We start from the raw sequence: 23,418 nt of genomic DNA on the forward strand, positions 1-23,418 counted from the left end.
CTCTTTGTTCTTATCTCAATGAAATATCTTAAAATATCTACTGACTGGAATGAACAGGGATTAAGCTCAACTGAAATATCTTAATCCTAAATATCTATAATTGCAAATATCAGGGATTTACCTCACTTAAATGCCTTAAAAGCAACAAACTAGAATAATCAGGAATTAATCTCAAGTATCTTAATCCTAAATATCTATAATTGCAATTGTCAGATTTACTTCAAATTAAACATGTTAAAATATGAATACCTAAAAACTGGAATATTCAGTGATTACAAATCACCAGAAATATTTTAAATCTCTCTCTCACTCTCACCCAGGCATAATAAAGGGACAATTTATTATGTCCAGTCAATCTAACCCACAGATCTTCGGACTGTGGGAAGAAACTGGAGGAACCCCACACAGACACAGGGAGAACATACAAACTCCACACAGTGACCCAATCTGAGAACTGAACCTGGGTCCCATGAGCTGTGAGGCAGCAGTGCTAACCACTGTGCTGCCACGTAAGGATAATTGAGCACGGCCAATCAACATAACCCACAGACCTTTGGACAGTGGGAGGAAACAGGGGCACCTGGAGGAAACCCACGCAGACACGGGGAGAATGTGCATAAGAATGAACATAAACTTATGTTCTTATTACGTTCTCCACACAGACAGTGACCTGAGCCGGGAATCGAACCCAGGTCCCTGGAGCTGTGAGGCAGCAGTGCTAACCACTGTGCCACCATGTAAGGATAATTTAGCACGGCCAATCAATGTAACCGACATATCTTCGGACTGTGGGAGGAAACAGGAGCACCCAGAGGAAACCCACGCAGACACTGGGAGAATGTGCAGACTCCACATAGACAGTGACCCAAGCCGGGAATCGAACCTGGGTCCCTGACGCTGGAGAGGCCGAGTCACTAAAAATGTTCAATAACGAGATAGATCACGTGTTAGATTTCAATTTTTATATTTTAATGGCTTCAGCGGCAGATGACACTCAGATAGAGGATTAGCCATGATCATACTGAAGGGTGCAGCAGGCTCGAAGGGCCTACCCTTGACCTGAGTTTCCATGTCACACTCGGGGGGGGTTTGTCTGCAGACCAGCGGGGTCCTACAGAGCACCGGGGTCCCACGGGTGGCCAGGCAGGTCCTGTTGGTGCGCCTCACTTCCTGTCACCGACCCCAGAACGCGACTGCTCCTCCCCCACCGCGTCTCAGCAATGAAGGCGAAACGCCCTCAAGTCCACGAACCGCCCGCCTGCCAGAGGACCCGGCTGCCATCCCGCCCCTGCCCCCCGCGCTGCCACCCCCTCCTCAAGCCCTCTCCATCCGGGAGCAATGCCAGTGGATCGTGTCTGACAAATTTACTGGAGTTCTATGAGGATGTGTCTAGGGAAGTGGATAGAGGAGAGCCGGTGGATGTTGTCTTGATTTTCAGAAGGCGTTTGACAAAGTACCTCACAAGAGGTTATTGCAGAAGGTCAGGGGACATGGAGTTGGGGGTAGGGTGTTAGCGTGGATAGAGGGTTGGCTGTCAAATAGGAGGCAGAGAGTGGGGGTCAATGGGTGCTATTCGGATTGGCGGTTGGTGACTAGTGGGGTGCCCCAGGGGTCGGTGCTGGGGCCTCAGCTATTTACCATTTATATAGATGATCTGGAGGAGGGAACCGAGTGTAGGGTGTCGAAATTTGCTGATGACACCAAGATTGGGGGAAAGGCAAATTGTGCGGAGGGTGTGGAGAGTCTGCAGAAGGATCTAGATAGGCTGGGCGAATGGGCCAGGAAATGGCAAATGGAATTTAATGTTGGCAAGTGTGAGGTGGTCCACTTTGGTAGGAAGAATGGTAGGAAGGACTATTACTTACGTGGCGAAAAACTGCAGCAGGCGACGGTGCAGAGGGACCTCGGGGTCCTTGTGCATGAGTCGCAAAAACCCAGCTTGCAGGTGCAGCAGGTGGTCAGGAAGGCGAATGGGATGCTGGCCTTCATAGCGAGGGGGATTGAATATAAAAGTAGGGAGGTCTTGCTGCGGCTGTATAGGGCATTGGTGAGGCCGCAGCTGGAGTACTGTGTGCAGTTTTGGGCGCAAGGATATTTTGGCCTTGGAGGGAGTGCAGAGGAGGTTTACTAGGCTGATACCGGAGTTGAGGGGGTTGAGCTATGAGGAGAGGCTGAATAAACTAGGCTTGTACTCGTTAGAGTTTAGAAGAATGAGGGGAGATCTCATTGAGACGTATAAAATGATGAATGGGATGGATAGGATAGAGGTGGAGAGACTCTTCCCGCTCAGAAAGGACAGTAGGACTAGGGGGCACAGCCTCAAGATAAAGGGGGGGGTGGTTTAGAACGGAGTTGAGGAGGAACTTCTTCACTCAAAGGGTGGTGAATCTCTGGAATTCTCTGCCCGTTGAAGTGGTGGAGGCTGCCTCGCTAAATATTTTTAAGACGCGGGTTGATGGGTTTTTGATAAGAGAGGGGATTAAGGGTTATGGGGAGAGGGCGGGAAAGTGGAACTGAGCCACAACAGATCAGCCATGATCTTATTGAATGGCGGGGCAGGCTCGAAGGGCTAGATGGCCTACTCCTGCTCCTATTTCTTATGTTCTTATGTAGGTCAAGGGGAGAAAAATAAACAATGATGCGTATCCATTTCCCTTCCGACGGAGTTTTATTGAGGACGAGGCGGGGAATCGCGGATCTGACCCAATCCCTGGAGGATTTCCAGCACCAAGCAATGTGCCGCGGTCAGCCCCGGTTGGCGTTCCTCTTCACTCGCCGCCTGGAATTTCAGGAGACGGGGTGGGTGGGATCGGGAAGGGGTCAGGTGCCGGGATTCGGTCTTGGAGCTCGCAGGAAAGGTTCTTGGAAAACGTCAAACAATCTCCGGGCCTGTGGGGAGGAAAGAACACACGGGGTGAGGGTCACAGCTGGGGATTGGTACAGGGAGATATGATTCCCACGCACGCACGTACACTCAACCCCAGCCCACTCTCCCTCCTCCTGCTTGACATCTCGCACCCTCCCCTCCGCGACTCTCACTCCGTGCCTCCCCGAACCCCCCCCATCTCTGCTTTCCTCTCCCTGTCCCTCCAGCCAACGAGGCCCTTTCTGCCCCCCCGGCCCACTCGAGAACAAACAGTCGCCTTCACCCACCTTCTGCGGTCCCAGACCGGGACACAGAGAGAGTTCCTCCCTCGAAGCTTCCACCACATCCTTCAGCGACTGCAAGAGGAGACAGAACAGTCAACAGGTCAGAGAACATCCTCACAATGATGGGACGTGCCTCAGAGTCCCAGAGACACAGCGGGAGTTTGTGATATTCACGCCAGGCAATGACCATCTCCAACAGGAGAGGATCGAACCATCTCCCCCTTGACATTCAATGGTATTACCATCGCTGAAACCCCCACTGTCAACATCCTGGGGGTTACCATTGACCAGACACTGAACCAGACCCAGCCGTATAAATACTGTGGCTCCCAGAGCAGGTCAGAGACTGGGAATCCTGCGGAGAGTAACTCACCTCCTGACTCCCCCCAAAGCCTGTCCACCATCTACAAGGACACAAGTCAGGAGTGTGATGGGATACTCTCCACTTGCCTGGATGAGTGCGGCTCCCAACAACACTCGAGAAGCTCGACACCATCCAGGACAAAGCAGCCCCCGCTCGATCGACACACTAACCCCCACCTTCAACATTCACTCCCTCCACCACCGACACACAGAGGCAGCCGTGTGTACCATCTACAAGATGCACTGCAGTGACTCACCAAGGATCCTTTCACAGCACCTTCCAAACCCGCCACCTCTACCACCTAGAAGGACACGGGCAGCAGACACATGGGGAACACCACCACCTGCAAGTTCCCCCTCCGAGCCCCACACACACCATCCTGACTCAGAAATATGTCGGCCGTTCCTTCACTGTCACTGGGTCAAAATCCTGGAACTCCCTCCCTAACAGCACCGTGGGTGTACCTACACCACACGGGACTGACTGATGTCCAATAACAATCCTGGAATTCCTTCCCTAACAGCGCTGTGGGTGTACCTACACCACACGGGACTGACTGATGTCCAATAACAATCCTGGAATTCCTTCCCTAACAGCACTGTGGGTGTACCTACACCACACGGGACTGACTGATGTCCAATAACAATCCTGGAACTCCCTCCCTAACAGCACTGTGGGTGTACCTACACCACACGGGACTGCAGCAGGTTCAAGACGGCGACACACCTATCATCTTCTCGAGGGGCAATTAGGGATGGGTAATAAATGCTGAGACTGGCCAGGGACACCCACCTCCTGTGAGAGAATGAATGAAAACCGCAGTCTGAGGAGAGGGTCTCAGAGATGTGGGAGGTGATCGTGGCGGGGGGAGACACCCGAGGCAAGAGAGAACTCACCTTGAATGTGCCAATAAGCGTCAAGGAGTCAGTCTTGTTCACCGATTTCACAGTAGTCAGGCAGTCTGTTACCTGGAGAGAGAGAGAGAGAGAGAGAGAGAGGGAGAGAGAAGTGTAAGGTCAGAATTTGTATCAGATTGGTTAGACCCACACTGGGAGCACCGTGCACAGTTCCAGTCTCCGTATCCCTCGGTTAGACCCACACTGGGAGCACCGTGCACAGTTCCAGTCTCCGTATCCCTCGGTTAGACCCACACTGGGAGCACCGTGCACAGTTCCAGTCTCCGTATCCCTCGGTTAGACCCACACTGGGAGCACCGTGCACAGTTCCAGTCTCCGTATCCCTCGGTTAGACCCACACTGGGAGCACCGTACACAGTTCCAGTCTCTGTATCCCTTGGGTACACCCTCACTGGGAGCACTGTGCACAATTCCAGTCTCCGTATCCCTCGGGTAGACCCTCACTGGGAGCACCGTGCACAGTTCCGGTCTCCGTATCACTGGAATTTAGCCAAGTGTTGAAACTCACCCTGGAGAGATAGTCAGTGTCCAATTTCTCTTTCAGAATATCCGATGGTTTATTCTCGAAGGCCTTGTATGTCTCCAGATACCGACCAGCCTCCTCTACACTGCAAACAATACAAACAAGATTACAGAGTTACTGAGACCCAAGATGGGGACAGTGTAGAGGGAGCTTTACTCTGTATCTAACCCCGTGCTGTACCTGTCCTGGGAGTATTTGATGGGGACAGTGTAGAGGGAGCTTTACTCTGTATCTAACCCCGTGCTGTACCTGTCCTGGGAGTGTTTGATGGGGGACAGTGTAGAGGGAGCTTTACTCTGTATCTAACCCCGTGCTGTACTTGTCCTGGGAGTGTTTGATGGGGGGACAGTGTAGAGGGAGCTTTACTCTGTATCTAACCCCGTGCTGTCCCTGTCCTGGGAGTGTTTGATGGGGGGACAGTGTAGAGGGAGCTTTACTCTGTATCTAACCCCATGCTGTACCTGTCCGGGGAGTGTTTGATGGGGGGACAGTGTAGAGGGAGCTTTACTCTGTATCTAACCCCGTGCGGTACCTGTCCTGGGAGTGTTTGATGGGGGGACAGTGTAGAGGGAGCTTTACTCTGTATCTAACCCCGTGCGGTACCTGTCCTGGGAGTGTTTGATGGGGGGACAGTGTAGAGGGAGCTTTACTCTGTATCTAACCCCGTGCGGTACCTGTCCTGGGAGTGTTTGATGGGGGGACAGTGTAGAGGGAGCTTTACTCTGTATCTAACCCCGTGCGGTACCTGTCCTGGGAGTGTTTGATGGGGGACAGTGTAGAGGGAGCTTTACTCTGTATCTAACCACGTGCGGTACCTCCATGCCAGGATCATTGTGCAGTCTGCCAGAAGGCTAATTTTCGCCAGGTCTTTGAGATCTTGATGTGGATCTTTCTGAAAAGGAATTCAATGGTTTATTTGGATTTTTTTTATTGTCATTAGTCTGTGAACTGACAATCACCATTGGGGCTCTCACACGCGCACACACTCTGGGAACTGACAAAGGCTCTCACACACACACACACATTCTCTCTCTCTCACACACACACACAGTTGGGAAGTATTAGCTCTGATCCGCTGTGTCCCTGTCCCTCCCTCTGGAAGCCAGGCTCACAGGGTGTAGAGCTGAAGACTATCCAGGACTCCGATTGCTTCAACACCGTCCCTCTCCTCTTTCCGACCCTCCTCTCCCCCCCCCCACCGCCTTGTGCAGACTGGTTTACTGATCACTGCCCCTCACCACATCCACATGGACCAGTAACACTCGCAGACTGTAGGATTGGCCCAAATCTTTCAGGCGTCGGTGAATATAGTCATGGTTCAGGCAGTGATAGCGGAGGCTGCGGAGAGAGAGAGAGAGAGACTGTGTGAGTCACACTATCTATTAACAACAGGAGGCCATTCAGCCCCTCATTTCCCCTGCTGGCCCTGTGATCCCCTCAATCCCCCCTCTCCTCCCCCCTTCCTTCTCTCTGTAAATCTTTCCCTATCGAGTATTTCTCCAGTTGCCCCTTTGGAAAGTTCCTGTTGAATCAGCTTCCACCGTCCTTTCAGGCAGTGCCTTCCAGATCACAACAACTCGCTGTGTTCACAATAAACATTCCCTCATCTCCCCCCCTCCTCACCCCCTCTGGTTCTTTTCCCGATCGCCTTCAATCTGTGTCCCCCTCTGGTCCCCAACCCTCCTGTCGCTGGGAACAGTTTCTCCTTATCACAAACCCCCTTCCCCGATTTGGAACGACTCAATTCAATCTCCCCCTGAACCTTCTCCGCTCGAAGGAGAATGACCCCTGCCCCCAGTCTCTCTCCATGTGAGCTGAAGACCCTGGTCCCTACACTGCAGGGGGAACATTCGGGTAAATCTCCTTTGCTCCCCCGTCTCCAAGGTCATGACCCCCTTCCTAAAACACGGATGACCACAAAGGTCCACAGAGTGCTCGGCACGGCGGTCAGCACTGCTGCCTCACAGCGTCAGGGTTCGATTCCCGGCTGGGTCCCTGTCTGTGTGGAGTCTGCACATTCTCCCCGTGTCTGCGTGGGTTTTCTCCCACAGTTCAAAGATGTGTGGGTTCATGCCCGAGTGGAATGCTCCATCATAGAGTGAGTACAGACAGAGGGCAAGAGACACACACACACACACAGAGGGAGAGAGAGAGACGCACACAGAGAGAGAGTGTGAGACACACACACACACACACACGGAGAGAGGGCAAGAAAGACAGAGAAAGAGATCGAGAGACACACACACACACACACAGAGAGACAGAGAGAAGTGCACAGAGAGCAGTGTTGAGTAGCAGTGTGATCTGTTTGTGTCTCAGGCTCTGTGGTTCTGTTTTGTGGAGAGACGGGAAGTTCGGGGACCATCCCTCTGTCCCAGACCTCACATCCCCTCATCTCACCTCAGATAGAGAGCGCAGGACGTCTGTCCCAGCACGTAATCCGGAACCACCTCTCCAAATTCCCAGGGAACATTCCGGATAAACTTCAGGATTGGATTTCCTCTCTGTGCGAGGGGGAGAGAGAGAGAGAGAGTCAAAGAAAGGAACAGGAGGCCATTCAGCCCCTCGAGCCTGTTACACAGGAACAGGAGGAGGCCATTCAGCCCCTCCCTCATTGCCCGCTCCCCCCGACAATCAGCCTCACCTGTCTCGGGCTCACCACGATGGCGTTCTGCTTCGTGACGGCCTTCTTAGCGACCGGGACGGGAACACCTGAGGCTCCATCTTCCGCCTGGGCCGCAGCGACCAATCCAGGAGCCTCCTCTTGGCCTCTCGCCGGGGGTCCGAGTCCATCACCACTGGCAGTCGCTTTGGGCTTGAAGAGAGGTCGGATCTGTTGTTGGGGGGGGGGGGGGGGGGTGGGGGGGGGGGGAGAGAAAGGGAAACGGTTATTGATCCAGAGGAGGGCTAGTCGACTGCAGGAGGCTGCGCTGTTTCCGTGAGGATCGAATGCTCACCTGCGTGGGCTCGCTGTTGTACACCTCCTCCAGGGGTGGGATGGTAAATTTCTTGGGGGGGCCCTGAGCGTCACCCATTTCTAAAGAGAAAGAGAGAGTGAGAGGAAATTCTCGCTGGGTCTTTTCCAACCACTTCCCAGCATCCCCGCAGTGCAGGAGGAGGCCATTTGGCCCATTGAGTCTGCACCAACCACAATCCCACCCAGGCCCTACCCCCATAACCCCACATATTTACCCCGCTAATCCCCCTGACACTAAGGGACAATTTAGCACGGCCAATCCGCCTAACCCGCACATCTTTGGACTGCGGGAGGAAACCGGAGCACCCGGAGGAAACCCATGCAGACACGGGGAGAATGTGCAAACTCCACACAGACAGTGACCCGAGCCGGGAATCGAACCCGGGTCCCCGGCGCTGAGGCAGCAGTGCTAACCCGTGCTGCCATTCTCTCCGCCATTATCCAGGGTTCATGTCACCACCTCCCCCAAATCTTAATCATGCACTTTGACCCTTTCAGAATGCACTTCGACCTCCCCGTAACCCCTGTTGACCTGTTGGTGAGGCACTTTGCACTATTCTGGCCTCTCTCTCACATATCGGATCTCCCACAAGCCCCCACTGAAGCCACAATGCCACATTTTGACGCCCTCCCCAGAGGGATATTTCAACCCTGGAATAATAATTTAACCCCGCCAACCATCCACTTTGCCCCCCTCAGCAATCCACTTTCACACCTCCGCCCCCTTCCTAAGCAAATCTCACCCACAATTCCAGTAGAGCCTTGTCCACTATCCACTCTGCCACCTGCTGAGACCAAACCTGACCCTGTCTGACCACACCTGCCCCCTTAATGACCAGGTTCCACCATCAGTCCCTTGTTAGAACCACGTCTGACCCACAGTCACACAGTCTGACCCTGCAGAATGAATGCCGACCTCTCAGTGACTCCCCCGCAGTCCCTGACCTCTACCGCAGCTGCTCACGATCCCTTCTTAATCCATGATGAACCCAACATGATCATCCTGACTAAAATATCATCCCCGAGTCTTCTGAAAACCCCCAGTAACTCACATTGAAGCACCCCCGACTCCCCCATGAACACATTTGACCCCAAATAACAAAATATCAACCCAAATCTAACCCGCAGTGACTATTAGAAAGCATTCTTTCTGGTTGTATCACAGCTTGGTCTGGGCTCCTGCTCTGCCCAAGACTGTAAGGAATTACAAAAGGTCGTGACTGTAGCCCAATCCATCACGCAAACCAGTCTCCCATCCATTGACTCTGTCTACACTTCCCACTGCCTTGGGAAAAGCAGCCAGCGTAATTAAGGACCCCACGCACCCTGGACATTCTCTCTTCCACCTTCTTCCTTTGGGAAAAAGATACAAAACTCTGAGAGCAAGCACCAACCGACTCAAGAACAGCTTCTTCCCTGCTACCATCAGACTCTTAAATGGACCTACCTCGCGTTAAGTTGATCTTTCTCTACACCCTCGCTATGACTGTAACACTACATTCTGCACCCTCTCCTTTCCTTCTCTATGAACGGTATGTTTTGTCTATATAGCGTGCAAGAAAGGATATTTTTCACTGTATGTTAATACGTGTAACAATAATAAATCAAATAACATAAAACACCAAGTTCTCCTAAAACCCCTCAGCGACCAATTCTGACCCCACCATGACCAGAATTGACCCCGATAACCCATTTTGACCCCCCCATGACCAAATAGCATCCAAGCCATTTTGAAAAAGCCCAGTTGCCCTCTCTGAACCATCCAAGACCAAACCTGAGCCCACACAACACACTTGGCCTCCAATGTCCAAATATCAACCCTAATGACCCAACTTTGACCCCAATGACTGAATGCCACCACAGCCCTCCTTAAACTCCCTCAGTGGATCATTCTGACCCCATTTACCCTTTCTCCCCGCTCCTTCAGGCTCCTTTAACCCCAATTAGCTGCACCCCCGCTCCCCCTCCCTTCAATCAATGTCAAAGGGGGAAGAGCGGGACCCGGAACCTTTGTTTCCCGCCTGGAGCTGACCGATTGCTGGGGGACCGGAAAGAGCGACGCACCCCGCACTCACCGGAAGTCGGAGGACCGTTCCCGAGCGACGCACCCGGAGCCGCGAGGAGGCAGCGGCGGGTCAAGAGCGGCGGCGGCGGCAGAGACTGGGAGGACCCGGGAAGAAGTGGGAGGACCCGGGGAGAGGGAGAAAGGCCGCCGAGGGCGGTGTAGGAACCTTTCTCCGCCGGAAGAGCTCCCAGCCGCAGCCGCTCTGGAAGTCGGGAACCTTTATTCAGCGGAAGTGTCCGGCACTTTAATAGTTCCCTTTCCTTCCGGACAAGAAAACCACACCCACACCGGAAGTGTGCGTCGCCCAATCAGGTCCCCCATTCTCTTCACAATAGACAGTGGGTTTCGGAACCAAAAGACCGCGGTCCGCCCACTATAACCTTCCCCACCCCAGATTTTAATAGTTACTGACTGAAGGTGGGTCTGACCCCCAGAGAACCTCTTTTTAACCCCAATTTTCACTCTTGACCCAATTTTATTACTTGGCCCCTTTAAAACCCATTTCTCATCCTTAACACTCTAAATCCCTCCTTTGACCCTTGAACCGCCTTTTTGACCTTTAAATTCCAGTGTAAATCCCCTGACGCTTTTCTAAACTCAGATGTGACCTTTGGCCTCACTTTAGATCCACCTTGAACCTCTTTCTGACCTGGTTTTGACCCCTGACCCCCCCTTTTAACCCCAGATGTGACCTTTGACCTCACTTCAGATCCACCTTGAGTCTCTTTCTGACCTGGTTTTGACCCCTGACCCCCCTTTTAACCCCAGATGTGACCTTTGGCCTTTTCCAGTGCTGGCTGTGGCGCTCGGGTCCCTTGTCACGGTGATTTCTGGCCTCCCCTCCGGGGGACACACTGAGTCCAGTCCTGGTACCCCGGATCCCACAGCTTTCCCCCCATGGACACTCCATACGCTCGGTCTGTCCCCCCAACGTGCACCCACTCTCTGTAACTAACCCTGATCTCTGGGATGGCTTCACCAGCGCCATTGACCCCTCTACCCCCAGCGGGCAGCCTCTTTCCCCCCTTAACTTCATATTCGGGACACCTTTCTCCCTTTTATTACATTCTCTCAGGTTCTGATTTTGATTTGATTTATTATTGTTGCATGTATTAACTTACAGTTTAAAAGTATTGTTTCTTGCACGCTAGACAGACATAGAGAAGAAAATGAGAGGGTGCAGAATATGGTGTTACAGTCACAGCGAGGGTGTAGAGAAAGATCAACTTAATGCGAGGTAGGTCCATTCAAAAGTCTGACAGCAGCAGGGAAGAAGCTGTTCTTGAGTTGGTTGGTACGTGACCTCCGACCTTTGTATCTTTTTCCCAAAGAAAGAAGATGGAAGAGAGAATGTCCGGGGTGCGTGGGGTCCTTAATTATGCCGGCTGCTTTGCCGAGGTAGCGAGAAGTGTAGACAGAGTCAATGGATGGGAGACTGATTTACACTCAGTTTTGGCTTTGGGAGTGAGGGTGCAGTGAGGAGGGGGAGAGAAGGTGGGGGGCAAGGAGGTGGCAGGGGAGGTGGGAGTGGTTGGAGAGCAGGGAAAGCAGAAAAGACCTCTGGACATCGAGCCCCCTCCCCTCGCCCACTGCACGTGGAATTTGAATGGTTTTAATGAGATCACTTCATTTCGAACTCTGGAAGTATCAGCTGGATACTGACCGTGCAGTTGTTTTATTTCAGATTGTTTCTCTCGCTGGTTCAGGAATGACTGGAGTGAAAGACAGGGAGGCCTTTCAGAGGCTGAACTTCCTATATCAGGTAACTGACTCCTTTATTCCCAATTCCCCATCCCTCGGTGAGACCACACTGGGAGCACCGTGCACAGTCCCAGTCTCCCCGTCCCTCGGTGAGACCACACTGGGAGCACCGTACACAGTTCCGGTCTCTGTATCCCTCGGTTAGACCCACACTGGGAGCACCGTGCACAGTTCCGGTCTCCGTATCCCTCGGTTAGACCCACACTGGGAGCACCGTACACAGTTCCGGTCTCTGTATCCCTCGGTTAGACTCACACTGGGAGCACCGTACACAGTTCCGGTCTCTGTATCCCTCGGTTAGACCCACACTGGGAGCACCGTGCACAGTTCCGGTCTCCGTATCCCTCGGTTAGACCCACACTGGGAGCACCGTGCACAGTTCCAGTCTCTGTATTCCTCGGTTAGACCACACTGGGAGCACCGTGCACAGTTCCAGTCTCCGTATCCCTTGGTTAGACCCACACTGGGAGCACCATGCACAGTTCCAGTCTCTGTATCCCTCGGTTAGACCCACACTGGGAGCACCGTGCACAGTTCCAGTCTCCGTATCCCTCGGTTAGACCCACACTGGGAGCACCGTGCACAGTTCCAGTCTCTGTATCCCTCGGTTAGACCCACACTGGGAGCACTGTGCACAGTTCGGGTCTCTGTCTCTTTCTCACTCTGATACACTCTCTGTTTCCTTGTCAGGCTGCTCACTGTGTGCTTGCCCAGAACCCTGAGAATGAAGAACTTGCAAGATTTTACTGTTACACCCAGCGTACCATCAGCAAAAGGCTGGTACTTCGACAGTGAGTGTCTGATGAAGGGGCGATGCTCCAAAAGCTCGTACTACTAAATAAACCTGTTGGACTTTAACCTGGTATTGTGAGACTACGTACTGAGAGCAGAGTGTGGGAGAGGACGGGGGGAGGGGGTGTGGGTGGAGGAGTGGGTGTGTATAGAGGAGGGAGGGGGTGTGGGTGTGTGGGGGAGGGAGGGGTGCAGTGAGTGAGACGGAAAGGTGGAGGGAGGGCGAGTGGTGAGAGTGTATGTCAGGCTGTTGGAGTTTCAGCGAGCTATCGTTGCCTTGTGACACGTTAGGGGCGACAGACAGGCAGCAGGAAGGCGGTTGCGGTACATTTGCTCTCACACTGATCTGTACCTCTCCTTCTTGCCTTTCAGGGACCCCTCTGTCAAACGGACCATCTGCAAACGCTGCTCCTCTCTCCTGCTGCCTGGTCAGACAGCGACTGTACGGCAAAGAAGTGAGTTCACAGATAGCCAGCACGGAAAGAGTTAAACTCAGCACCAGGCTTTGTCCTCCCTTCACTGTGGGAGATGAAAGAGCCTGTTACTGAGAGACGGGAGCATCTCAAATCCTAGAGTATATACATCTACCCCCGACAGTGCAGCACTCCCTCAGTACTGGCACCAGGGGGAGTGTCGGTCTGGATTATGGAGCTCAAATCCTAGAGTATATACATCTACCCCCGACAGTGCAGCACTCCCTCAGTACTGGCACCGGGGGGAGTGTCAGCCTGGATTTTGTAGCTCAAATCCTAGAGTATATACATCTACCCCCGACAGTGCAGCGCTCCCTCAGTACTGGCACCGGGGGGAGTGTCAGCCTGGATTATGGAGCTCAAATCCTAGAGTATATACATCTACCCCCGACAGTGCAGTGGTCCCTCAGTGGGTGATATTTTTGATCTTCGGTTGCAGAGCGGGGTCAGCAGATGACGATTGTGAGGTGTCTGTCTTGTGGATTGACGAAACGGTTCCCCAGGAGGCTAGGATACAGCCTGTGGGTCGAACGGCCAGAGTCTCAACTTCCAGCTCCAGCCCCACATCCAGCCCTGAGTCCAGCTGAGACAGGTCAGAGCTCTTTGGTTTGATTTATTATTGTTAAATGTATTAACACACAGTGAAAAGTATTGATTCTTGCGTGCTGTACAGACAAAGCATACTATTCATAGAGAAGGAAACGAGAGGGTGCAGAATGTAGTGTTACAGTCACAGCAAGGGTGTAGAGAAAGATCAACTTAATGTGAGGTCGGTCCATTCAAAAGTCTGACAGCAGCAGGGAAGAAGCTGTTCTTGAGTGACATTACTGTTACTAGAGAGGTGGTGCTCGACAGACTGGAGGGGCTGATTGTGGACAAGTCCCCAGGACCGGATGGAATGCGTCCGAGGGTTCTGAAAGAAATGGCGGAGGTTATAGTGGATGCCTTGGTGGTTATTTTCCAGACGTCGCTGGATTCCGGGGAAGTGCCGGAAGATTGGAAAACGGCTAATGTTACGCCGTTGTTTAAGAAGGGTGCCAGGCAAAAGGCGGGGAATTATAGGCCGGTTAGTTTAACGTCTGTGGTAGGTAAAATGTTAGAATCCGTCATTAAGGAGGAAATTGCGAGGCATCTTGAAGGGAATTGCTTGATAGGGCGGACGCAACACGGTTTCATTAAAGGGAAGTCGTGTCTGACAAATTTACTGGAGTTCTATGAGGATGTGTCTAGGGCAGTGGATAGAGGAGATCCGGTGGATGTGGTCTTTCTGGATTTTCAGAAGGCGTTTGACAAGGCACCTCACAAGAGGTTATTGCAGAAGGTCAGGGGACATGGAGTTGGGGGTAGGGTGTTAGCGTGGATAGAGGATTGGTTGTCAAATAGGAGGCAGAGAGTGGGGGTCAATGGGTGCTATTCGGATTGGCGGTTGGTGACTAGTGGGGTGCCCCAGGGGTTGGTGCTGGGGCCTCAGCTATTTACCATTTATATAGATGATCTGGAGGAGGGAACCGAGTGCAGGGTGTCGAAATTTGCTGATGACACCAAGATTGGGGGAAAGGCAAATTGTGCGGAGGGTGTGGAGAGTCTGCAGAAGGATCTAGATAGGCTGGGTGAATGGGCCAGGAAATGGCAAATGGAATTTAATGTTGGCAAGTGTGAGGTGGTCCACTTTGGTAGGAAGAATGGTAGGAAGGACTATTACTTACGTGGCGAAAAACTGCAGCAGGCGACGGTGCAGAGGGACCTCGGGGTCCTTGTGCATGAGTCGCAAAAACCCAGCTTGCAGGTGCAGCAGGTGGTCAGGAAGGCGAATGGGATGCTGGCCTTCATAGCGAGGGGGATTGAATATAAAAGTAGGGAGGTCTTGCTGCAGCTGTATAGGGCATTGGTGAGGCTGCAGCTGGAAATTGTGTGCAGTTTTGGGCGCCGCACCTGCGCAAGGATATTTTGGCCCTGGAGGGAGTGCAGAGGAGGTTTACTAGGCTGATACCGGAGTTGAGGGGGTTGAGCTATGAGGAGAGGCTGAATAAACTAGGCTTGTACTCGTTAGAGTTTAGAAGAATGAGGGGAGATCTCATTGAGACGTATAAGATGATGAATGGGATGGATAGGATAGAGGTGGAGAGACTCTTCCCGCTCAAAAAAGACAGTAGGTCTAGGGGGCACAGCCTCAAGATAAAGGGGAGGCGGTTTAGAACGGATTTGAGGAACTTCTTCACTCAAAGGGTGGTGAATCTCTGGAATTCTCTGCCCGTTGAGGTGGTGGAGGCTGCCTCACTAAATATTTTTAAGAAGCGGGTTGATGGGTTTTTGATAAGAGAGGGGATTAAGGGTTATGGGGAGAGGGCGGGAAAGTGGAACTGAGCCACGACAGATCAGCCATGATCTTATTGAATGGCGGGGCAGGCTCGAAGGGCTAGATGGCCTACTCCTGCTCCTATTTCTTATGTTCTTATGTTCTTATGAGTCGGTCGGTACGTGACCTCAGACTTTTGTATCTTTTTCCCGATGGAAGAAGGTGGAAGAGAGAATGTCTGGGGTGTGTGGGGTCCTTAATTATGCCGGCTGCTTTTCCCCGAGGCAGTGGGAAGTGTAGACAGAGTCAATGAATAGGAGGCTGGTTTGTGTGATGGATTGGGCTACATTCACCACCCTTTTGTAGTTCCTTGCGGTCTTGGGCAGAGCAGGAGCCCAGACCAAGCTGTGATACAACCAGAAAGAATGATTTCTATGGGGCATCTGTAAAAGTTGGTGAGAGTCGTAGCAGACATGCCAAATTTCCTTAGTCTCCTGAGAAAGTAGAGGTGTTGGTGGGGCTTTCTTAACTTTAGTGTCGGCGTGGGGGGGACCAGGACAGGTTGTTGGTGATCTGGACACATAAAAACTTGAAGCTCTCGACCCTTTCTACTTCATCCCCGTTGATGTAGACAGGGGCATGTTCTCCTTTACACTTCCTGAAGTCGATGAGAATCTCCTTTGTTTTGCTGACATTCATGGAGAGGTTATTGACAGTGCGGCACTCCCTCAGTACTGACCCTCTGACAGTGCGGCACTCCGTCAGTACTGACCCTCTGACAGTGCGGCACTCCCTCAGTACTGACCCTCTGACAGTGCGGCACTCCCTCAGCACTGACCCTCTGACAGTGCGGCACTCCCTCAGTACTGACCCTCTGACAGTGCGGCACTCCCTCAGTACTGACCCTCTGACAGTGCGGCACTCCCTCAGTACTGACCCTCTGACAGTGCGGCACTCCCTCAGTACTGACCCTCTGACAGTGCGGCACTCCGTCAGCAATGACCCGCTGACAGTGCGGCGCTCCCTCGGCACTGACCCTCTGACAGTGCGGCGCTCCCTCGGCACTGACCCTCTGACAGTGCGGCGCTCCCTCGGCACTGACCCTCTGACAGTGCGGCGCTCCCTCGGCACTGCCACATCAATATGCATTCCCTTCTTGTGCTTCGTGCTAATTCAGCCCACGTGTGTTTTTGATATCTGCAGGTCAGATGGGAGAGGGGGTGGAAGATGGCCGCAAAGATTCGGAAAGTCACTGACGGTATCCTTACCCTGCTGAATAAACAGAGACTCTGTACAGTTACACTGTGAGTGAGCCTTACCCTGCTGAATAAACAGTGACTGTGTACAGTTACACTGTGAGTGAGCCTTACCCTGCTGAATAAACAGAGACTCTGTACAGTTACACTGTGAGTGAGCCTTACCCTGCTGAATAAACAGTGACTGTGTACAGTTACACTGTGAGTGAGCCTTACCCTGCTGAATAAACAGTGACTCTGTACAGTTACACAGCGAGCGATCCTTACCCTGCTGAATAAACAGCGACTCTGCAGTTACACAGTGAGTGATCCTTACCCTGCTGAATAAACAGTGACTGTGTACAGTTACACAGTGAGTGATCCTTACCCTGCTGAATAAACAGTGACTCTGTACAGTTACACAGCGAGCGATCCTTACCCTGCTGAATAAACAGTGACTCTGCAGTTACACAGTGAGTGATCCTTACCCTGCTGAATAAACAGTGACTGTGTACAGTTACACAGTGAGTGATCCTTACCCTGCTGAATAAACAGTGACTCTGCACAGTTACACAGTGAGTGATCCTTACCCTGCTGAATAAACAGCGACTCTGCACAGTTACACAGTGAGTGATCCTTACCCTGCTGAATAAACAGTGACTCTGTACAGTTACACGGTGAGCGATCCTTACCCTGCTGAATAAACAGTGACTCTGTACAGTTACACGGTGAGCGATCCTTACCCTGCTGAATAAACAGTGACTCTGCACAGTTACACAGTGAGTGATCCTTACCCTGCTGAATAAACAGTGACTCTGCACAGTTACACAGCGAGCGATCCTTACCCTGCTGAATAAACAGTGACTCTGTACAGTTACACGGTGAGCGATCCTTACCCTGCTGAATAAACAGTGACTGTGTACAGTTACACAGTGAGTGATCCTTACCCTGCTGAATAAACAGTGACTCTGCACAGTTACACAGTGAGTGATCCTTACCCTGCTGAATAAACAGCGACTCTGCACAGTTACACGGTGAGTGATCCTTACCCTGCTGAATAAACAGTGACTCTGTACAGTTACACGGTGAGCGATCCTTACCCTGCTGAATAAACAGTGACTCTGTACAGTTACACAGTGAGCGATCCTTACCCTGCTGAATAAACAGTGACTCTGTACAGTTACACAGTGAGCGATCCTTACCCTGCTGAATAAACAGTGACTCTGCACAGTTACACGGTGAGTGATCCTTACCCTGCTGAATAAACAGTGACTCTGCACAGTTACACAGTGAGTGATCCTTACCCTGCTGAATAAACAGTGACTCTGTACAGTTACACGGTGAGCGATCCTTACCCTGCTGAATAAACAGTGACTCTGTACAGTTGCACAGCGAGCGATCCTTACCCTGCTGAATAAACAGTGACTCTGCACAGTTGCACAGCGAGCGATCCTTACCCTGCTGAATAAACAGTGACTCTGTACAGTTACACAGTGAGCGATCCTTACCCTGCTGAATAAACAGTGACTCTGCACAGTTACACAGTGAGTGATCCTTACCCTGCTGAATAAACAGTGACTCTGTACAGTTACACAGTGAGCGATCCTTACCCTGCTGAATAAACAGTGACTCTGTACAGTTACACAGTGAGCGATCCTTACCCTGCTGAATAAACAGTGACTCTGCACAGTTACACAGTGAGTGATCCTTACCCTGCTGAATAAACAGTGACTCTGCACAGTTACACAGTGACTTCGGAACCCAGAACAGGAGATGTTGAACTCAACCTGAACTTGATGAAAAACCTGATGTTTTTTGTACAAAGCTCCTTGTTCGCTGATGGTGTTCTGTGAGGGAAATCTATCACCCTTGGCTGTCTGACTCAGTTCTGTGGCTCTCAGTCTGATCTCCGACCTCTTCCTCTGTCCCAATCTCCCGGGCGGTGTGAGGATTGTGGCTGTGTGATGTGACCTGGGACAAGGTAAGTAGTTACAGCGCTGTGGCAGTAATCCGAGACAGACAACGATCCTTCCACCGGGGGACGGGATTTGTGCAGGGACTGTACGGGAGGCTGAGATCCCAGACATTGTAAATACAGAAGAAAAGTTTTGTCTCGCTCAGAAACTCAGGAAGAATGGTGTTCCCTTGTCTGAACTTACTCCCGTTCCCCATCTCGAACCCCCATCCCTGTGTTGCTGACCTTCCTGTCTGATAATATCACGTTTCCAAAACCCTCCCTCGCTCCCTCCCTATCTCTGTAACCTCCTACAACCCACTGAGATCTCTGTGTTTCTCCGATTCCGGTCTTTTAAGCATCCCCCCAATTCCCATCACTCCACTATTCGTGGCCAAGATCCCTCCCTACACACCTCCATCTCTTTCTTTTTCACTCTCACTCATTCAGTTTCCACCTCTCCCCCTCTCTCTGCCTTTCTCTCCATCTACACCACGTCTCATTATCTGTCTGTCTCTGTCCGTCTATTGTTCTCTCTCTCTCTTGCTCTCTCTCTGTCTTTCTCCATGTCTATTCCTCCCTCTATCCCTTACTGTCCTTCCCTGTCTCTCTCATCTGCAGTTGTTCAGTAGCAGCACCAGGGGGAGTATCAACCTGGATTATGGAGCTCAAATCCTAGCGTATATACATCTACCCCCGACAGTGCCGTACTCTCTCAGTACTGGCACCAGGGGGAGTGTCAGCCTGGATTATGGAGCTCAAATCCTAGAGTATATACATCTACCCCCGACAGTGCAGCACTCCCTCAGTACTGGCACCCGGGGGGAGTGTGGATTATGGAGCTCAAATCCGAGAGTATATACATCTACCCCCGACAGTGCAGCACTCCCTCAGTACTGGCACCGGGGGGAGTGTGGATTATGGAGCTCATGTCTGACACTATTTTTCACATTGGTCTGATTGGTGCCTTGTGTCGGAGAAATCCATTGATAAGGGGATAGCAGTGTGACACAGTGCAATCACAGGAGAACCAGCAGGACGTTTATACAGTAGGTTGTTATGCAAAATAAACAAGTTTCCTAGGAACAAGATGAACAACATTCAGAACAACTGGTCGTGCCTCTGTTACACCCAGGTGGATCCCCAACTCCCACTCCTTGCTGCCAAATTTAGATCGACAAATCTCCAAGTGTTAGAGATAGATAGTGGTAACATCAACACGGGGTTAGATACAGAGTAAAGCTCCCTTTACACTGTCCCCCATCAAACACTCCCAGGACAGGTACAGCACGGGGTTAGATACAGAGTAAAGCTCCCTCTACACTGTCCCCCATCAAACACTCCCAGGACAGATACAGCACAGGGTTAGATACAGAGTAAAGCTCCATCTACACTGTCCCCCATCAAACACTCCCAGGACAGGTACAGCACGGGGTTAGATACAGAGTAAAGCTCCCTCTACACTGTCCCCCATCAAACACTCCCAGGACAGGTACAGCACGGGGTTCGATACAGAGTAAAGCTCCCTTTACACTGTCCCCCATCAAACACTCCCAGGACAGGTACAGCACGGAGTTAGATACAGAGTTAAGCTCCCTTTACACCCCATCAAACACTCCCAGGACAGGGACAGCACGGGGTTAGATACAGAGTAAAGCTCCCTTTACACTGTCCCCCATCAAACACTCCCAGGACAGGTACAGCACAGGGTTAGATACAGAGTAAAGCTCCCTCTACACTGTCCCCCATCAAACACTCCCAGGACAGGTACAGCACGGGGTTAGATACAGAGTAAAGCTCCCTTTACACTGTCCCCCATCAAACACTCCCAGGACAGGTACAGCACGGGGTTAGATACAGAGTAAAGCTCCCTCTACACTGTCCCCCATCAAACACTCCCAGGACAGGGACAGCACGGGGTTGGGTACGATCTCTGCAGTGTGTTTTGATGGTGTTCTCTGAACAGCTGGGTTAAAACCAGAATGCCTGTTCCTGCTGGGGTGACTCATTCAGGTTGTAGCTGTAGCCAGCTCGCTCAGTTCATCTCACCCTGAATCAGCATATCAATGTTGATTGATGTAAACATGGAGAAAATGTCAACATGTTCTGTCGGCACTGTGAGGGAGAGTAAGAATGAGGGAAGGGAGTGGGAGAGAAAGGACAGAGGCAGTTCAAGTTTTATTTGTTCGACACAAGCAGGCTTACTGCAATGAAGTTAATCCCCTAGTCGCCACACCCCAGCGCCTGTTTGGGTCAATGCATCCTAACCAGCACGTCTTTCAGAGTGTGGGAGGAAACCAGAGCACCCGGAGGAAACCCACGTACGGCACAGGGTTAGATACAGAGTAAAGCTCCCTCTACACTGTCCCCCATCAAACACTCCCAGGACAGGGACAGCACGGGGTTAGATACAGAGTAAAGCTCCCTCTACACTGTCCCCATCAAACACTCCCAGGACAGGTACAGCACGGGGTTAGATACAGAGTAAAGCTCCCTCTACACTGTCCCCATCAAACACTCCCAGGACAGGTACAGCATGGGGTTAGATACAGAGTAAAGCTCCCTCTACACTGTCCCCCCATCAAACACTCCCAGGACAGGGACAGCACGGGGTTAGATACAGAGTAAAGCTCCCTCTACACTGTCCCCATCAAACACTCCCAGGACAGGGACAGCACGGGGTTAGATACAGAGTAAAGCTCCCTCTACACTGTCCCCCATCAAACACTCCCAGGACAGGTACAGCATGGGGTTAGATACAGAGTAAAGCTCCCTCTACACTGTCCCCCCATCAAACACTCCCAGGACAGGGACAGCACGGGGTTAGATACAGAGTAAAGCTCCCTCTACACTGTCCCCCCATCAAACACTCCCAGGACAGGGACAGCACGGGGTTAGATACAGAGTAAAGCTCCCTCTACACTGTCCCCCCATCAAACACTCCCAGGACAGGTACAGCACGGGGTTAGATACGGGGAGACCGTGCAGACTCCACATGGAGAGTGACCCAAGCCGGGAATGGAACCCGGGTCCCTGGTGCTCTGAAGTAACAATGCTAACCACTGTGCCACCAGAGAGATAGGGACAGACAGAGGGAGATCAGAAAGAGAGAGAGAGAGAGAGACAGAAAGAGCCATATAATGAGACATGGTGCAGGCGGGTGTGAAAGGCAGATGGAGACAGAGAGGGAGAGGCAGAAACTGAGAGTGAGAGCGCGGCAAAGAGAGATATTTAAAGAGGGATCTCAGACTTCAATGGCAGAGCGATGGGAATCGGGAGATGCTCGAGAGGCTGGAATCGAAGGAATGCAGAGATCTCGGAGGGGGTTGTAGGAGGTTACAGAGATAGGGAGGGAGGGATTTGAACAGGAGGATGAGGATTGTAGGGGCTGGAGGAGGTTACAGAGATAGGGAGGGAGGGAGGGATTTGAACAGGAGGATGAGGATTGTAGGGGCTGGAGGAGGTTACAGAGATATGGAGGGAGGGAGGATTTGAACAGGAGGGTGAGGATTGTAGGGGCTGGAGGAGGTTACAGAGATAGGGAGGGATGGAGGGATTTGAATGGAGAATTGTAGGGGCTGGAGGAGGTGACACAGTTGACGGGGGTGGTGGTGGTGTTGCCAACAGCGGCACAGATGTCTGAGGTGTCAGCGATGACACTATCAGTTTCACCTGTGTTCACAGATCATAAATCATTTACTATCTCTCTAAACTTGTTCATGAACACGGTCCGCATACTGTTCATTCCCCATGAGAGACAGAGAGAGAGAGAGGGAGAGAGAGACGGGGGGAGAGACAGAGAGAGAGAGACAGAGTGCGAGAGACAGAGAGCGAGAGACAGAGACAGGGAGAGAGAGACTGAGAGAGAGACAGAGGGAGAGACGGGGGGAGAGAGAGAGAGAGCGAGAGACAGAGACAGGGAGAGAGAGACTGAGAGAGACAGAGAGAGAGACTGAAAGAGAGAGAGACAGATACAGAGACAAAGAGAGGGACAGACAGAGTGACAGAGAGAGCAACAGAGAGAGAGACAGGGAGAGAGAGCGAGAGACAGACAGACAGAGAGAGATAGAGAGTGAGAGAGTGAATCACAGAAATGCCTTCTGTCCACGCAGGTGAGCCCCAAGCACCTCACAGCAAATGAAGTTCTCTCTCTGAAGTGAGGCCACTGTTTTCATTTTGGAAATGTGACAGGGAATTGCACAGCAAGATCCCACAGGCAGCTGTGAGATGAGGACCCGGCTCACCTGGTTTGGTGCTGTTGTTGGGATAAATATCAGGTCTCGAGGAAGCAGGGAGAACTCAGACCTACCCACCTGCATCACCCTCCCAACCCCTTCAAATAGGCACCCTGGGATCACTGATGGCCAACAGGAGGTGAGACAGTGCGGCACTCCCTCAGTACTGACCCTCTGACAGTGCAGCACTCCCTCAGCACTGACCCTCTGACAGTGCAGCACTCCCTCAGTACTGACCCTCTGACAGTGCAGCACTCCCTCAGCACTGACCCTCTGACAGCGCTGCACTCCCTCAGCATTGATCCTCTGACAGTGCGGCACTCCCTCAGCACTGACCCTCTGACAGTGCGGCACTCCCTCAGCACTGACCCTCTGACAGTGCGGCACTCCCTCAGCACTGACCCTCTGACAGTGCGGCACTCCCTCAGCACTGACCCTCTGACAGTGCGGCACTCCCTCAGCACTGACCCTCTGACAGTGCGGCACTCCCTCAGCACTGACCGTCTGACAGTGCAGCGCTCCCTCAGCATTGATCCTCTGACAGTGTGGTGCTCCCTCAGCACTGACCCTCTGACAGCGCTGCACTCCCTCAGCATTGATCCTCTGACAGCGCGGCACTCTCTCAGTACTGACCCTCTGACAGTGCAGCACTCCCTCAGTACTGGCACCAGGGGAG

General features: G+C 52.1%; 2 protein-coding genes across 3 annotated transcripts; one reads left to right on the forward strand and one right to left on the reverse strand.

Annotated features, from left to right (window-relative positions):
- Positions 1-2,533: 2,533 nt before the first annotated feature.
- Positions 2,534-10,108, reverse strand: ercc1 (excision repair cross-complementation group 1). 2 transcript variants are annotated; one of them, XM_080191801.1, is made up of 10 exons: positions 9,838-9,947; positions 7,912-7,991; positions 7,599-7,787; positions 7,355-7,458; positions 6,193-6,292; positions 5,770-5,846; positions 4,940-5,039; positions 4,411-4,482; positions 3,154-3,222; positions 2,534-2,889 (listed from the first exon to the last, which is right to left on the reverse strand). In XM_080191801.1, exons 2-10 carry the CDS (start codon positions 7,987-7,989, stop codon positions 2,821-2,823), a joined length of 858 nt encoding a protein of 285 aa, XP_080047927.1. In that variant the 5' UTR covers positions 7,990-7,991; positions 9,838-9,947; the 3' UTR covers positions 2,534-2,820. The 2 variants fall into 2 exon arrangements, with proteins under 2 accessions (XP_080047927.1, XP_080047928.1); XM_080191802.1 differs by lacking the exon at positions 9,838-9,947 and adding an exon at positions 10,007-10,108 and having other exon boundaries at positions 2,761-2,889.
- Positions 10,109-10,320: 212 nt separating this feature from the next.
- rpp21 (ribonuclease P subunit p21) lies at positions 10,321-16,651 on the forward strand. Its single transcript, XM_080191804.1, has 6 exons — positions 10,321-10,413; positions 11,681-11,758; positions 12,448-12,548; positions 12,922-13,004; positions 13,462-13,614; positions 16,522-16,651. The coding sequence occupies exons 2-6, from the start codon at positions 11,705-11,707 to the stop codon at positions 16,572-16,574; spliced, it is 444 nt and encodes a 147-aa protein (XP_080047930.1). The 5' UTR covers positions 10,321-10,413; positions 11,681-11,704; the 3' UTR covers positions 16,575-16,651.
- The last annotated feature ends 6,767 nt before the right edge of the window (positions 16,652-23,418 follow it).

Source organism: Carcharhinus amblyrhynchos, chromosome 7 (assembly GCF_965287045.1).
Source record: "Carcharhinus amblyrhynchos chromosome 7, sCarAmb.v2.hapA, whole genome shotgun sequence".
NCBI lineage: Eukaryota > Metazoa > Chordata > Chondrichthyes > Carcharhiniformes > Carcharhinidae > Carcharhinus > Carcharhinus amblyrhynchos.